The sequence below is a fragment of the Morone saxatilis genome, unplaced genomic scaffold (genome assembly GCF_004916995.1).
Source record: "Morone saxatilis isolate NCDOM2014 unplaced genomic scaffold, NCSU_SB_2.0 Contig16, whole genome shotgun sequence".
Taxonomy (NCBI): domain Eukaryota; kingdom Metazoa; phylum Chordata; class Actinopteri; family Moronidae; genus Morone; species Morone saxatilis.
This window is the reverse complement of record NW_023339718.1, coordinates 26,499,086-26,517,228: the sequence shown is the minus strand read 5'-3', so window position 1 is coordinate 26,517,228 and position 18,143 is coordinate 26,499,086. Positions and strand designations below refer to the sequence as shown.

The 18,143-nt window shown below is 40.6% G+C and overlaps 1 protein-coding gene across 1 annotated transcript in view; it reads left to right on the top strand.

Annotated features, from left to right (window-relative positions):
• Positions 1 to 638: 638 nt before the first annotated feature.
• cacna1ba (calcium channel, voltage-dependent, N type, alpha 1B subunit, a) overlaps positions 639 to 18,143 on the top strand; it is a 129,772-nt gene continuing 112,267 nt past the window's right edge. Inside the window, exons 1-3 of the mRNA XM_035658906.1 lie at positions 639 to 1,670; positions 3,975 to 4,080; positions 5,647 to 5,786. Of these exons, the coding sequence (XP_035514799.1) occupies positions 1,411 to 1,670; positions 3,975 to 4,080; positions 5,647 to 5,786 (506 nt within the window). The 5' untranslated portion in view covers positions 639 to 1,410. The remainder of the gene's footprint in view (positions 1,671 to 3,974; positions 4,081 to 5,646; positions 5,787 to 18,143) is intronic.

Below are 18,143 nucleotides of genomic sequence, written 5' to 3'. Positions count from 1 at the left end.
CGTCCTCCACTCCAACATTAGGACGGTAGGCAAACTGTAATAGACTTAAACCTCTGATTCACACTTGAAGAATCTTTAATGGTGTCACGTTAGTTTCAAACTATGTAATTACTAAGCCTTTTCCTGCCCTTATAAATTAATTAGTTTAATACATGTCGTTTGTTTGATTTGATTTTAACCTGTGCAAATAAATAGCTAAAATGTGTCAAAATATCTATGTTGTAATTGTATGTCAATTTTAATAATTTAAATAATACATTTTGGCTGTCCTTTTTTTTGATTAATTAAAAAAAAATCTTTGTATTATCGAGTTAATATTTTAACTGTTTTTCCCACACGAATTGTTGAAACTATAGACGGTTGAAACAGATGTGTACTTGTTTTACTTTGAAGTTTTTGACCGGAAGTTCTATCCTACACTAGGCACACACCCGCTATACATACGTTATATTCCAATTTGAATTCTTTTCGTGTTTTATCTAGTCTCTATACACTTTGATTTAGTCTGCATATTTTATCTTTATCGTTTAAATCTGGTATGCCTGATTTTAAACGTGCTCTTATTTTGAAAGTGATTACGGAAGTAAGGCTTGTTTACTTGGTGTAACTACCAAGTAAATCGGTGTGGCGCTCTCTCCTCCCTGTTGCTATGGAAACAGGGCCGGTCCAGGTGGAGCCACTGGCTGGCGTCTTCTCGGTCACGTGGGGGTCTGTGGAAACGGAGCAGTGGAGAAAGTGGTGTCTCTCCACATTCACATTAACGGAGAGTTTATAGAGAAGCTACCCAGCCGTGATTTCTCCTCGAATTAACGGTAAAAAGAGACTGACAGTGGCGTGTTTTACTCACCTGGACCGTGGGGCGAGTTGATTCAAAGAAGAATAATTCAAGTCGCAACGGAGAACGAGTGTTTAGGGGAACCGAAATTGTGTTTGTGGACGCTTTTTGGAGGAAAATATATGTTGACTCTTTGCGCTGACGTTTTTTCGCGGTATTTTGTCTGCTGTAGTCTTTTGTGTTAAAGTGACAGTTTTTTTTACATGGGTTTTGGTGGTGGGCGCATCCCGTAGCATGGACTTGAAGCGTTGACGCCAGTGTATTTCAGCTGAGAACCGGGGCAGCCAGTCGGAGGAGGAACACCCATGAAAAATGATGCATCATGGAATGTGATAATCTAAACTTTGAGCAACAATTTCATGTCGCGGAGAGTGGCAGCATGGGAAGCGGCAGAGACGAGGAGATAACAGACTAACGTTGGTGAAAAAACAGCCTCCCTCTCCTCGTTTTGTTGTGAATGTTGGACTCCTAAAAGACCTGGGGGACGGGGCGACAGTGTGTGTTGTGATGCTTCTTCTCCATTTCTTTTCTGGTGTCAGTTTTGGTTTCTCCAGCAAGATCTGTGCTATCCCGCAATGGCTCGCTTTGAAGACGAACTGTCCAGCCGATATGGAGGCAGCTGTCCCGCGGGCCAGGCCAGAGGGGCCATCCGGCAGCCGGGGCCTCCGGGGGTCCGGGGGATGTACAAGCAGTCGATTGCCCAGAGAGCCAGGACCATGGCTATTTACAACCCCATTCCTGTCAAACAGAACTGCCTCACCGTTAACCGCTCCTTGTTCATCTTCAGTGAGGATAATATCATACGGAAATATGCCAAAAAGATCACCGAATGGCCATATCCTTACAGCCCAGTGTAACCCGCATATACCACACCGAACTCCGCCTATGAATGTGTCAATTTAAGGTCCCTTGCTTACCGGCAGAAGATACATGTTTTTATTATATGATACACTGTCTTAAACGAAACAAAATGATAGAAACTTTAATTCGGCCTATGCAATGAAGCGTTTATATCAATGTATATGTAAACTTCCACAGTTGGTTCTCCTGTTTCCACAACCTTAGAGGGAAGGGCGGCAGCTCGAGCCACAGTTAGGAGCTCCTCAGTCGATTTTTCCCTGTAGAATGAATGTTCTGCAAGGTCTTAAACCATTTTATGACTGCCTGCTATGACAAGTTAACCTCAAAGAGACACATTTCTGAAAACGGAACTGTAATAGTATTATTATTATATTACCAAAAGGTAGATCCTTTGGAGAGTGCAAAACATGTTGCTTCACTAAAGTCTTCTATTACAGGAGATTCCTGTAAAGGTATTTTATGTTCTTGGACTCTCATTTGATAGAATTTGTCTCAGAGATGTTAATCGGGGAGTATTTCTGTGTGTCTCTGTTGTGAAACCTGTGGTCCTGATGCTGAATTCACGACTCTGCTTAGGACACAGAGCACATCAAGGCAAGGGTTAGAGTTGATTTATGGCCACCGTTGTGTAGGGTCTCCCTGACTTTTCAGTGAAGGCTGTCTGCAGATGGTGCTGTCCAGGGTGCTGAACTCCCAGCAAACCGAGGGCTGGCCTCAGCATCAAGGCGGTGGCAATCTGTATGGGTGTGACACCAAACCAACAAGCAGCAGCAACAAAGCGCAGCAGGATGCAGGTTTGAAATTTGCTGTTGGTGCGTTTTTTAATTGATTTGGGTCGATTGTGCGCGTGGATGCCACCTGTTGAGTTTTGTGAATTGACTTACCAGCAGAATAATTTCTCACTGGTGGAGATTTGGATCCTTTTTTGAGGCAAAGTCAATGGTAAAACAGGGGTGTTGCAATTCATTAATTCGCAGTAAGGTGTATATTGGCCACCATTACTTAAGTCACTGGTTGGTTACCCCCAGTGCTGAGCAAACATTTGTCATCCTACTGAAGCCTTTATCCCGATGCAGAGCAATGATGCAGTGCTGTAGGGGGGAATCTATTGTGGCCCCGGGTAGCTGGAGGCTCTGTGGCTGGAGTCCATTGTCCGTTTCCCTCTACTGAGTCCTCCTGGCAGAGCTGGAACCCTACTGAGGGGGTGTTGGAGTGGTAGTGCTAATGACGTACCAGCGGTGCACTGCATAGACGGGAGAGGGACCTATAATCTTTCCTTACCTAATACTGCAGAAATGTTGCATATTAAAAGAACGGTGATTGTTGTACTGTTGTCTGACAGGAAAAGAGAGGATTTGTGAAGCTGTTCGTATGATTCATTGAGGACTATATGGGGATATAAATACAACTAACTAACCAACTAGTTTGTGGCCATTGCGGTTAAAGGCGCATCCCACCACGTGTGTAAACATTAAGTTCAGTTTACTGGTTCAAATGAGGAGTGGACACTATAAGGTCTTCTGTGGCTCTGGAGGCAGCTTTTCAGTCAAAAAGTCAACAAAATAACCCTGGTGATGTCGGACTTTTGTCTCACTTCCATACTACATGACTTCTTCTATTACATTACACATTATATACTGTCTTTACTGTGTACGGTTTTAGCAGTAAGTGTACAAGAAATCACAAGCTTTACTGCTTTATAGCAACAGGTTGTACAATATGTGCACCACTGGCTGTCTATCAAATTGCAACATTACAAACTTAACAGTGACATTTTTCCCCCAAAATGCAATTGTTATATATTTATAAGGTGAGCTGTTTCACCAGCAACCCAGGAGATTTTTTAATCTCTTCTGTTTTCTTTGTACATTGTGTTGTGGGAGAATAATCTAAAAAAACTCTAGTATGTATGATGTAGTAATCTAATGTGTATGTAGTATGGATTTGGTACCTACACTATGTTGTATGCTGCATTGCATTTTGCTCTGTTTTGGGATTTATCCTGGTAGGATAGAACGAATCGGACATTCATGCGTGAGCTAGTAAAAAATCTGATGCAAAATGTAATTCTAGCTGCTTTTAAAAAAGGTGGATGTTACAGGCCATGTCTTTTACATTTGAAAGAAAGACCCAAACACCCAGCCAAGATGTAGGTCCAGAAAGTATGTTCCCAGCAGTGCTTTTTAAGTGTTTGGGATAGATTTGTCCAATTTTACTTCCTGTGCTTTGATGTGTTGGTTTAATGCCGCTGTGAATTTGCTTTCTTTAACACTCTCACTCTGTTTGAGTACATGATCCTGGCCACCATTATAGCAAACTGCATTGTACTGGCCTTGGAGCAACACCTACCGGCCTCAGACAAAACACCGATGTCAGAGCGCTTGGTAAGTAGCCACGTGACTGCTTTTCATTTCCTAACTGTAAGCTCTTCATGTCTCATACTGTAGAAAATATGTGTTTGCCTGTTGCTTTGTTACTCCATTGGCAGATTTATCTGACATATACTTTGTTGATGCCCCTCTGCAAGTGAAATAATTCTAGCGTAGGCTCTAGTTTGTAAAGCAGCTCAAAGAAACATGGTGGTCTGTTATTTTCAGCTGCAGACTGCTGCAATCAAGTAATAGAATTATGCTTAATCCAATCCTTCCCCTTTTTCTAGTCCACGTGTTCATAGATTTAAACATTTCAGAGCCAAAATATGTCAAAAATAGATAAATAAATTGTCCTCAGTGTCAGATAGGGTCCCCCCTCCTCAGCGCTGCAGGTTAAGCAGCACCCTGCAGAGCTGCCTTTGATCCCCCCGTGTATCATTGCCTTAGGTTACCCCTGCTGCGCCCTCCCCCCACCCAAGCTCTTGTTAAATCTTTCCATTAAAGAAGCAAGTGCTGTGAACCTGTGTGTCCAATCAAAGAGCTGGCGGCGGCAGGGGCAGGGCTGTTTTAAGAATGAAATGTCACTCCCCGAGGCAAGGAGCCTCCCAGCTGCCCACTTTCATTGATCCGCTCCCTGAGATGGGCTGAAACCCAGTCTGACAGACATACCACGGAGTTCATAATGATATTAAGTGATCAGATGTGTCATCAGGACTGTGTCACTGCATTATAAAGTCTGTATAGCTTTTCTGTCTTAACCCAGCTTTTATGTAACCCCCACTAAACATTCTGGAGACAAATGAGCATTTCTTGACTCTTGGGAAACTCAGGGAGCCGTGGCTCTGTGTGCTAAGGCTGTAACCAACAATTGTTTTCATTATCGAATAACCTGCCAATTTTTTTCTCTATTAGTCAATGAATTGTTTAATCATTTAATTTCAATCAATTCAATTCAATTTTCAAATAGTTTTATCATAATAACAGTCCAAACCCCAAATGTATAACTGTCATATTATACAAAGAAAAGTCCTCTAATTTAAGCAAGGAATCCTAACACACGAGAAACCAACGATTGCTGTGCCTTTTTGCTTGAGAAATGACTCAAATGATTTGTCACTTGTCAAAGTAGTAGGTGATTCATTTTCTGTTGAGTGACGAATCAATGAGCCGACTAATCGGCTCCACTATGTGCACTCCTTACTAGGGCTGTGTATTGTAAAGAATCTGGTGATACAATACGAATACCGATACGGATTTCACGGGCTTCAATATATTGTGATACTTTAAACAAGACAGTGTGTATTGCAACAGTGGGATTTGCGGAGGTGACATACTGCGAGTTGAGCTGCCTGGTCACACGTTCTCATATTACAACTACAGTACAATGAAGTAACAGAATCTTGATTTATATTTGATCAGCACTTCCTAGTTTGGTAGTTTGTTTAACACAACTTCCTTTTATTGCAGGTTGATGACATTGGCACTGACTGGACAATATCAGACTTTATTGATGTGCCCAGATGCAAGTGTGTAATTTCATGAGCCCTCCTCACTCTGCTCTGCTCTTTTTCACAACAGGACGACACGGAGCCCTACTTTATTGGAATATTTTGTTTTGAGGCTGGCATCAAGATCATCGCCCTGGGCTTCGCTGCTCACAAAGGCTCCTACCTGCGTAATGGCTGGAATGTAATGGACTTTGTGGTGGTCCTAACAGGGTGAGTAGCACTAGCCTAATGGCTTATACAGCTGCTAACTGAAAGGGCTGATGGGCAGCAGCGATTAATGAGGGGAGGGGAGAGCTCTGCTTTGTGTGTGTGTGTGTGTGTGTGTGTAGCGTTTCTAATGATCAGTAAAGCCGAGCCATTCCAGATGGCAGGGTGTTTTCTTCCTGTCTGAATAAACAAAGTCTTGATAAGGTGGTATTGTCCACATTAGACATGCAGAAAACCAGAGGGAAGTCATTGTATGTACGGCGCAGAAATGACTGCTCACAGGATGGAATGTTTTGTGGTGCCCCATCACACAGTTAGAAATACAAATATTCCAGCAACAGCACATTTAGCCTTTTCTGTCCCAATCATTTGGAGTTTTCAGTAGTGATGGTCAGAGCTGGTCTCCCCCTTGTGAAAAGGGCCGTTGTATTGGAGCTTGTGTCAAATGACGACTACCACGTAATTGATGATGTCCAATGCTTCAAACGTCACAGATGCTTCTGAAAGCGCTTCATTACTTTGACAGTTTTGCGAGTTTGCAGCTATTGTATATAGTCAGCTGCTGCTACTGTAACACTGGGGGATGAGAAGATAGGGGAATACATTGAGGGCAATGTGGCGATGTAGATGATCATAAACACGTCACTAGTTTCCAAGAGCTGACAGGAGCTGGTGGAACTGATCAATGAATTGTTTAGTCCAACTTACCAAATCAAATAATATCTTCAAATTGCTCATTTCTATGAAAAAAAGCCCCATGGTAACAAATCCTAATTTGTTAATAACTATGAACAGCAGATGTTTAGTGTTTTATTGGGTAAATTAAAACCTTTAAGCTGTTGTCAGAAAGTTTATTGATTAATATTCTGTTTGACTTTGACTTTCCACACTATGTAAGCTGACATGGCTGTAAAGTGTTAATTTAATGATCGGTTTGGACACATAGAACTGGCTCAATGCGGACTTTGATCCTGAGTTGATTGTACAGTCTATATCATACACATCCTACACAGTATTGCCATACTTGTAGTTATTGGTTTCTACCGTAGAAATGCCCAGCAGGCTTAAGAATGTTGCAAAAGCAGTTCTTTTTTCATTCTCTCATCTCAGGTTGTGTGTGGAGTAAACAGAGAGACTCTCTCGGTATCGGATGAATACCGAGGGAGTGTAAAGCTGTGTGGGAATAGTGCTGTTGGTGCGGGGGGTTGGAGAGCAGAGGAGGCTGGAGTGTTGGGGGTTGGTGGGGAAGGGCGGGGGTAGTGACGGAGGATGCAGTTACGCTGCAGAAGGTCCCTGGGCACACGGCGGTTCCACCAGGGGACAGCCTGGCCTCTCTTACATAATGATACAGAGATTTATTTCTATTGGGGCTTGTTTGAGGAACATCAGTGCAATAAACAGAGCCTCCACCAATTCCCAAACCCCTCATCAGCGCCCCCGCCCCTTCCACTGCAAGTCAAAGGGAGTCACTGAGCCTTTTTTCATGTTGACTGAAAAGAAGGGGAAGCAGTCTGTGGAAAATACAATAAACGGCACCAGAATGAGTCTGGTTTTGCTGGAAAGACGCACAGATCTTACGTTTGTTGGTCATTTAGCCATCTACTGCGTTAAAATACTGCCACAATCGACTTCTCAGATGTTTCTGTGTCCTGATTACCCAATCAGCACGGCTTTGCTCGATTATTTGTATTTATTAGCTTAATTTACTGATAAAGTCAATAGGGCATGCAATAGGTCAGGCTGATAGGCCTCAAGGCAAACTATTTAAAACACTCTGTTGCACTCATAAGCTGTACATTTTGAAATTGAACAAGCAAATACAGTTTGAATATTTAATTTTCTTTCACGTTTGAATGAAAGATCAAATTTACACAGCACCTGTTACTAATATGTTTGTGTAAGGATGTATCAGTAATTATAGTTTTGTATATTATTTATTAGTTTTTATTTTTGTTTAGTTTCAGTATTGTTTAAAAAGGTTTAGTTTTTATTAGTTTCAAAATTAGTTTTATTTTTAATTTATTATAATAAAGGGGGTATTTGTCAAGGTAAAGAGTTAAGAAGTTCAGAGAAGCTATGCCAATACAAACACATGGACTCGTCTTAATTAACAGAAGCTCCAATGCCTCCTTAACATTTCCTGAGTATTTGTATTTTATTTTATACACAATATCATTTGAAGGAGTTTTGTTTTTTAGTTTCAGTAAATAGTTTTTCACACCTAGTTTTAGTAAAGTAATGCCCTTGGTATGTATGAGCTCTGTGTGTGCATGTGTTTGGGTGCAGTCGATACAATTCACAATACTGGGTTCACACATTTTGCCTGGAAAAAGATTCCTTTATTTCTCAGACAGAAATCTGATCTGTGCTGGGCGTGCTGAGTGTAGAGGTGAGGCTTATTGACAGGGCCTGTGTGCAGCCAGAGCCTCTTCCAGTGTGTGTGTGGATGGGAGCGGCACAAACAGGCCTGATTGAATTGGAGCTCGGTAGGCTGACGTGATAACCGTAATTGAAGGACCGGGTGGTGGATAGAGGCCATTACAGCAGCGGTCTGGACATCCTATCAGTGCCAGGCTACACTGACGGCTTGAGCCGTGTTGTCAGGGTTGATACTGGATCGCTCACATAAAGCGCATGCAGCTGAACGCACGCACACATGCAGTGGGGCGCACTTAAACATGCATGTACACACATGCCAACAAATCACTTTTCCATGATGATGTCCATTTCCTGCAGGATGTGCTGTGTAGAAAGCCATAGCAATTAGGCATTAGCAATGAGTCACTGATTATGCATTGCATTCAGCTCATTTGGACAGGACATGAAAATATTAGTCAGCTTAGCAGCCTGTTGGTAATACGAGCATATGAGCTTTAACTTTTTTCTTTAGTGTTAAAGATAAGGTGGGTCTGTAACCACTGCAACAACACCACAAGGTTTACACTTTCATCAGCCACCAGTGGCTGTGGTTTCCACTCAAAGTTCTTTAATGATTTCTCATGAAAATGGTAAAAACATGTGTTGTCTCTTTACTAAAGCATAGAGGACGACCTTTCTATGTGTTTTTACTTGTACCTACTGGTACACTTTAATGGAGGCTGACCAGCCAGGGCCCAGATATATGTTTTAATACTGTAAACAAGGCAATATGTATTGCAGTTTTTATATTAAAAAACTGAGGGTGACAAATGTGACAGCAGGTTAGCAGAGCATAATGTGCTTCCAGTTAATTCATTGTTTGTTAGTGTTTGAACAAAACAGTGACAATAAGGTTTATGTTGAAGCAGCATTGTTCATCTTTAGCCCCTTGGGGCAAGAACTCCACACAAGCTGACAGATAGACAGGCCAATGTTAATATGCTAGCAAACAGTTGTCCATATGCACTCCGCAGACTCAGTTACATTAGCATGCATTTGGAGTTGTGTTAGTATCCACCTGATAAATCCAATATTAACTCTCGTGTCCACCAGCAGAGAAATCTGCTAGATGTTTGTCTTTCTTCACCAGCAAGTCTCTAACTGTGTCTGTGTGCTGTTTGGTGCTGGGCAGGTCGTGTACAGTGGGTGCATCAACGTTTTTTTAATTTTGCTTGGGCTGCTAGCTGCTGCTGAAAGTGGAGATTCAACCTTACAGTACATTTACAGGTCATAAAGAAAACATTGGGCTCACGTTAAAAGTTTCTAAAAAGCTCCATAGAGTGCAGAGTTGGATGAAACCATCTCCTTTTAACGGAATATTTCAATATCTTGTTTTATTCAATATCACATTAAAAAATCAATAGCAATTTCAAGTTTTTGTATTTAAAGGAAAAGGATTTGGAGACATTGTGATTAAACATGACAGGCCCTATTTAGAGCCAGGGTTTGTTTCCTCAGTTTTTGATTCTATTTGGTCTATTTGGTCACTTTGCCTTTTATATTTTTCAGTATAAGTAGCTCGCTGATGCTTTTGGCCACCTCATGTTTACGTGACCATCATTATCTAATTTGTAGTGTTCCTTTGGGAGCCTTCTGGGATTTGTCACCCTGCCATAGCAAGTAGTCCAAAACTCTTATCTCACGTTTGCAATGTCCATTTTGTTCAGTGCGCTCAATTTATTTCAGTGCGCCTTGCTTCTACTTCACTTAGTGTTTCTACAGGTTTCCCAGAATGCTTTTTCATAAATCCCAAGAAAGGGAGGTGAACTCAGCTGGGCATTGAGCTGTTATTTATACACAGAAAAGGAGAGAGTGACAATCATGGCACAGTAACAGGAGGAGAGCAAGAGTTTCCAGGGAGAAACAGTGAGAGTCATGCTCCTTATTATTCTGAGGCAACTGTAGCTGGACAAACTAGTGTCTCTGTCTTTTCTACGACAGTCCTCTCCCTCGGTGATTATGGAACAATATTTGCTACAGATGTTTTACAGAGCTTCTGCTGTCAAACTGCATTGTAGCTCAGAGACAAGTTGACTCAACATGACATCGTCTACAGCCAATTATCAACGAACAACAAAGGAAAAAAAGAAAGAACCTAGTCCAAAATGCTGGAGCGTTATCATTAGCTGTCACATACTGCAGTATTGAAGTATTTCAGGGAGGGGTTTCCCTTCATCTGTTGATTCTGTTTTATTACAATGGTTACAGCTTGGTAATCATTCCTATCAGCAATAAAAACGTTGTACTTATCAAGATAATTGCTGAGAGCTGGGAACATGGCCACATTGATGAGAAGAAGTCAGATTTGAGTTTAAGAAACCCCCAGGTAATTGCCATAATTATTTTCTCTAAATCAATCTACAGGCCTGTGTTTGTGGTCTACATACTATTATATTTGTTAATTACAACTGAATAACTGGCTGGTTATGCTGATAAGACGTGTCTGTCAGGTTTTGATATCTGCTGACAGTTCTGCACTGAAGTTTGAGTATGAGCTGCTTCACAGCTCTGAATCCTGGAGGATTGGATGTGCTTAAATGTTTAACTGGGAGATTCAGACAGCTCTGTTCACCCACTGTTTGCCATCTACACTTGACAACTGCCCTGCTACCTGAGGTTACCAAGATTCAACTAGAAGAGACTTTACAACTGGAATATAAAATGAACATGATTTATTAAGAAAGATTTAGACTCATAAATCAGTCCGCTCCAAGCTTAACTGATGCTGGTGCACATCCCGGCAGAGACTGCAGGAGGGCAGTAGAGCCTGCCTCAGCTAGACGTCTTCACTGCACTCTGGTGGTGGTTGTAGTTGGGGTGGCAGCAGGAGCCTTCCACACGAGCGCTTTATGAATGGGGAGAGGTGCAACAGAAGGTCTGAACTCATTCAGTGATTGGATGAATGAGATGGAGAGGCTGGACCAGAGAATAAGGCCCGAATGAACCTGGCTCAGAATTGGTTTTATGCCGAAGTAGGAATTTGCCTTGGTATATTAGTGCATAACAATAAACATAGAAAAATATAAATAAAGATGAAATAGAGACAATAAAGACAGACAATATACAAATATAAAAAGAAACTAAAAATGACTTATCTTGCTGCTCCTTTTTTTAGCAGCAAAAAAACACAGCCCACTTCTTGTTTTTTTCAAACATAATTGTAGTGTTGTTTCTTCAACAAAGCCATCTTTTCCCAAGTAAAAGCATGTTAATCAGACGAAAGCTAGGAGTTTAATTTTGTTATTCCACTTACTTACCAAATTATTTTTAATTAACTGCAATTAAGTAGATTTACCAGTAATAGTTGTCATTATAGCTGATGAAATGAATAATCGTCAGCCTAATCTTTGCATTGTAGATAAAGTCATTGTCAATTATGCAAATTATAATTGAAATAGCAGCTCTTGTGATTTTGATATAAAAAACAATAAGATGACTAATGACTATAGTTATTATTTTAAGGAAAAATGTTTAGAGCTGGAAACTAAATCTGCTGTAGAAACGGTCAGGACACATGACAGAATGTTTGATTACAAAAAAATCTAAGTTGATATTTATAAGTTTAACTTTCATTTGACATGGATCAAAGCACATATTGAAATTATTGAAGTTGTTTTGAATCCAATGGTACCAAGCATTTGATATAACTCATTTTATCCAATAAGAATACATTACAGCACCCGACCAAGAAAAAGCAACAGATTATTATTTTCCTGGAAAATCCAAAAAGCAACCCCTAGTGACTAACCACTGAAGAAAAAAGAAAAAGAAAAAAGCATGCGCTGTAGCCTCATACTTGACCAATTTGTGCTTAATTTACTACTTTAAGTACTTAGACTTAATTCAGTGAGTACTTGAAGAAAATGATAAAGTTCCACTGTGGACATTAATGGGTGAATCCTACAATCCTCAGATAAAACTGAGTTGGAAGTGAAAACAAAAAGTGAACAGTAAAATTATTACCCACATCTACTTCCATCTTCAGCTTTCACCTACAGTAGCTTTTGGGCATACACAGATGACGGATTATTACCAATGCTTTAGGTGCACTCAGTTTAGTTTTACTAAATAAAGGGGTTTAGATATATGAAAAAAGGGATGGCTGTTTACAACCTCTGACTGTCTGATCAGACTTTGGTGTAGCAATGTCAGCGTGTTCCCAATTTTCAGCAACTACTCTGGTTGAACAAAGACTAAAAGGTAAGAAACTGAGACAAGTTATAATAAACCAGAAACATCATTTAAATCGCAAAAACCCATCTAAAGGTTTGTGGTCAACAAGAGGCTATAAGACCCTGTCAAAAATAACCTTCTAGTGTTAACACCGTTAAACATACTAGCAGCTAGACCTAAATAATGTATAGTGCGAGCCATTTCACGGGGCGACTCATTCTAACACCATTACCATTTCGAACATGCTATTAATTGATCCTGGTGCACATTACACATGTGTTTCCTCTCAGGACATGGACCTGAGCAATTTTTCATGAGCTGCTAATCAGATCATGTGGTGGGCTGCATGAACGGTAGAGCCTTAGGTTTAGGTCCTGGAGGCCAGCCCCGACCTCTACCACACTCCAATAAGATGTAGGGAGTTGCTAATAAGAGCATATGTCTGCCTCCCTGTGCTCCCACCCAGATCAATAGATTATTGAGCTGAGCGCAGAGGGAATAGATTCACTTCTGCACTCCTCTTTATAGCCGGCTGGATCAAAGCAGCTGCCGCTGGATCTCTGCAGTGGCTCAGTCCTACAGTACGGCCTGCCCTCCCCACTGCCACACACACAGCGTAGGATAGCACTGCTAGGTTGAAAGTAACCTTTTTCAGATATCAGTGAAATATAATAAGTCTCACAACAGGAATGAAGGGGCTCTGTTTTAAGAATTTAGAATAGACCTTTTTCGCAGCTGCCATTTTGACATGCACCCACTCAAACACTGATGGCACTATACAGTATATACTGTTTATATCTTTACGTACAGATATTGCCTCCCATTAATACAAATGTATACAGCACACAGAAATTGACACATAGAGACGTTGTGGTGCAGGGTATAATATTTGGTTCAATTGTAAATATACTGTATATTACAGTGAGGATTACAGTTGTACAGGTGTGTGCAAATTGACTGTACCGTGTACTCCATTGCTCCTCACTCCTGGTGACTTCGCACTTGGCGCAATTTGTACTGATAAAAGCCTTTGGTCTGGCATGACCAGTAGCTAATGGAGGCTGATGTTAGTTAGTGTTAGCAAACACAGATACTGCTGTGTAACTAACATTACACTAACATAGCATGCTATGTGTTGTTTCATCCATCCATCCATCCATTGATAACTCCTTTATTTCAGTGGTTTTCTTTCCAAAATTAAGCAAAAAGTAAACATACCTCAGGGTTGGTTGTCCCCTGCTTGTGGTCGCAGCCCACTTGCTCTCAGTCACGGTTGCCTAATGCGTGAATTTTGCTAAAAATGAAGGAAAATTCAGTGTGCCAGTATCTGGATTTTATGGCCACAAGCTGTTTAGCAAAATGGATGTAGCCTCGCTTTATACCTGTAACCTTGTATTAAAAGCCATTGTCAGAAACTACATCTATAACCATGTATGTTTATTTATCTGTATGCAGTTTCAGAATGCCTTCATCATTTCAAATGCTGATATGAACATGTTAGGATTCCCATGATCTACCACTGTTCAAATCAGTCCCTTTTATCTGAACTACAACATACTTTTCTCACAAAAAGAAACAAGGCCCAGTATTTTATGCTGTGCTTGCATTTCTTCTAGCAGTGTCGGCATTGTTGTCCTTCCCCTTATTTTCAACAGGATGTATGACTCTAGCTGCACCCTCGCTGCATGCTACTCTCTATATTGTCATACTTCGGGTTGGATAAATATTTGTGAGATTTAAGGAAGTAATTCCAGTTAAGCTCCAGAAAAGTCTCCACAGCCATGCCTTGTATTTTCTGGTCAAAAATGTTTTTTTTTTAAAGAAATAGATAAAAAAAATAGGTGTACTTATGTAAGTCCCTCTGTCTGTTTTCTTTGATCACTAGTCTAAGATGTACTGTGGAGTGGCACAGCCTTAGCAACAGGCATATTGATATGATTATGGTAAGAGCCAGTTTGTGTATTTGCTGTGTAAATGCCTTGTGATCAACAGAGGACCCTGGCTCTCTCTCAGCAGCATCCACACCTCCCCCTGAAACAACACCAGGGACTGCTGGCTCTCTGTGTTTGGCAAACTGGCTCACAGTGCCAATGGTAGTAACAGTGTGTGATACAGCACAGCGCTGAAGACCCTTTTGTAGATTCATAGCGAGAGGCAGGAAAAACCAAAAGGGAAAACACAGGATAGTTGGATCCTAATGAAAGTAAAAACACCAGGGATAAATACTGCAGTTTAAATCAATATTTTTTTGGTTTCTTTTCTTAAAATTGAAGGTTCAAAAATGGCTTAAAATATCTTGAATTTCACAAAAGAAGACATTAAAAGTGATGTGTTCATATTTAGTTTGAATTCATATTCCACTGCTATATTTAAATCTCTTGCACTCTGTGAAGTAGGTGGTGGCACGCCTTGTGTGATCGTGATCTGCATTTTTTAACGTAGAAGAGGAAGAATGTGTTTGTTTCCAACTTGACAGCTGAAGGCATACTGACTTGAATATAAGGCTATACTTGGCTCCTCTTAATTCATGCTTGGTTGCTTGACACTCTTGTCAATATCCCATTGGAAAAACATGTGACATCCAGCAGACACACAGAGCAACATTAGCAATCATTTGGAGTCATGTCTGTTTCCAGCTGATGAATGTTAGTCCAATATTCATCACCTTTTAGCTCTGTTTTGGTCTCCACCAACTCCTGATAAAATATCTGTCTCTTCAGCTGCTAAATGCTCCACTGCGTTCACCAGCTAGTCTGTCACTGTGTCTGTGTGCTGTTTGTGCTGAGCAGGTAGTGTACAGTGGGTTATTTCACTGAAAGCAGCTGCCTGCTCCTGGAAATGAGGTTACACATTTTCATTTTCGTTATCACAACCTCTTTCTAGCACTGTACAGCATGTATAAGCCCTATAACTCTAAAAATCTATCCAAGGGCAGTACAGCTACACCAAGTACTACAACACCATTTCCTGGCATGGATGTGACGCGGAAGAGAGCTCTCGCATCTCGTCCTCAGTGAGTAAGAGATGTACTAATAGAAAGAAATACTCAAGCAAATTTATAAAAATAAAAGTAGTTAACACATCACTGACAATTCTTCTCTTTTTAAGTTGATAAAGTAAACTTGTTAGCAAATTGTACACATCCAGCAGGTGCGCAGCAGCATTAGCATTCACTTTATACCAACCTCTTTCATTTATTTATTAATTTACTTGTATTGTCAGTATGGTGAACACTGTAAGCAGCCAGCCAATCAGGTGTTGTGGCTCCAGAGAGCTGCTTTGGTGATATAGAGAGTGTTATCAGAATCTAGAGTGATGCAGACATTGTGATGATGGCTCTGTGGTCAGGGCTAATGCACACAGCCCGCCACAAATCTCTTGGAGAAGCTAGACTGTGGGGTTTGTACAGTGAGCTCCTGTCTAATCAGCCTCTCTAAAGAGAAAGGCTGGAGCAAATGAATAAATAATTGATTAGGTTTCACTGCGGATGAATTAGCCCAGTTAGAGAGTGCATTTTATCCTCTTTGATGAGCACTGTGCGCAGTATTGCTACAGTATACTTTACCTAGGGGATATTATACATATACTATAAATAAAGTGTTGTAAAATGTCCAGTTTATCTGACGTTATGTGCTGGAATAGCGAAAAGCATTAACCATTACCTGCCCCTCAAAACATTTTAGTACGACAAGTGACTCATGGTCTCTGCTGTCAGACGTGAATGTCCTCACTGTTTTTTCTCAGGCTGCCCACTGACTTCACTGTCCACTACTTTTTCTGGTGTTAAATCACTCCAAGAGTTCTTGCTGTTTCACCAACGTAGTGTCCCCTGGAGAAAGATTGAGGAGGACAGTCAGATCTGACTGTCCTTTAACAGAAACAGATCTCTCCACCCAGTATACCACCACTTCATATCATGTGATTAAAGTTCCATATGTGGGAAGGCAACTGAGTCAGCTCCATTCACTGAGGGAGTCTGTGAGATGCTAACATGTACGAGATGTCCTGAAAGAGCTCAGGACAGTGTTAAACATCCGTTGTGTATCTTCGTGACAAGCTTCAAACTGAGCTTCCAAATGGTCTAGCAGCGCCTGAAACTCACTGAACGATAACCCTACAGACTGGGTAGTACATCCCAATGAACTGTATTGGCAAGAATCTGGCAATACAATACGCATTAAGATACAGGGCTTACGATTTAATATATTGTGATATATTTATAGTTTCCAACACTGCTATCTAGAGGTTGGGGTTTTAAACACAAAAATCAATACAGTGTTTTTGAGAATTGATACAATATCACAATACAATATTTTTCAACAACGTCTTCAACCTAACATCCCATGACTAAAATCTGTGGAAGAATCCTTTAAATTTAACTCTGGGTTACAGCCTCCCCCTTGCCACAATTGTATTTCCTTAAATTCAAGCTTAGTTAACCATTTATTCAATTCTATATGTAGGATTTCACACTGCATGCTAGATTAGCTTGGTCAATAAGCATATGAATATTTATTGGGAAAATTGATGTGACATCCTAAAGGCACAAATTCACAGTAATGTTCTTACCTCCCCAGGCTTACTAAAACGTATGATGAAGCAGGGTCGGTATGTAAAAATAGTGATAAAACTTAAAAATTGTCATTTGTTTTGGAATTTTGGGGTTTGAAAACAGTGACCTGTAAAGATACTGAATATGAATATGAATGTCAACTGTTTTTTGTTAAAAAAATGGTATCAGCTTCCTAAAACCTGTATCAGTCAAACTCTAGTATACTTAAACTCTGCCCATCGGCTGTGCTCAGTGTAGCGGCAAAGAGGTCAGATGGGGATTGAGGTGCTTGACTGGCAGCTATGTTGTCTCCAAGCCATTTGTTTAAATGTACTTTATTCTCTGGAAGCGGAGGATTATGCTGGGAAATGTGTGCTGTGCCTCCAACTCCCTCCACCCCGACCTACAATAAACACAAACTGTGGGGAGAGATGTGACTGCAAAAGAATATCAGAACATTTCCCTTTTATGTCAGCAACAGTTTCTGTTCATTAACATAGCCCATTAACATGTGTATGAGAGAATAATTATAGAATCTTTCAGTTATTTTTACTTTTTGTGTGGGGTTGTGCAATCAACAGAAAAAAAGGTCTGTAAGGACAAAACACACACATATATATATTTCACTGAAACTCAAAATGAGGGATAACCAGTGAAAGGATGAGCATGCTCATATGTTTTCTTCTAGTATCATGGGGAAGCCACTGTGTTTCTGCCTAGTAGTTACTATGTAGACATATAGTTACAATACTGACCTATATGCAAAATAAATAGCCTAGAGACACATTTAAAAATGTGTGTTATTGGGTGGTCAGCTGTGTAAGGTTTGGCTGGATTTTCCAGTTTTAAGAGCCTTTGAGCTTTTCCTGCTTCCTATTCCGGATTTTTGAATTACTGCCCACATCTTTGGGTCAGTCTGGTAATGTTACTGTTGGCAACTATTTTTCCTGGTTGGAGAAACAATGAACCCATCAGAGCTTTGTAGGCGTGATTAGGAATGGGGAAGTCAGCTTTCGATATGGCTAGCTGCTACATTATTATGAAACCCACTGCTTTACATGGCAAGACACGTCCTGCGTAGCATTCAAGTGTTAGTATTGGCCATGGCTCATGCTCGCATGATATGGAGACATTTTCTGCCAGTAAAGCTTTATAACATTGTAAAAGGTTCTATTTTAACCCAAACTATGATATTTTCCTAAATCTAACCAAGTAGT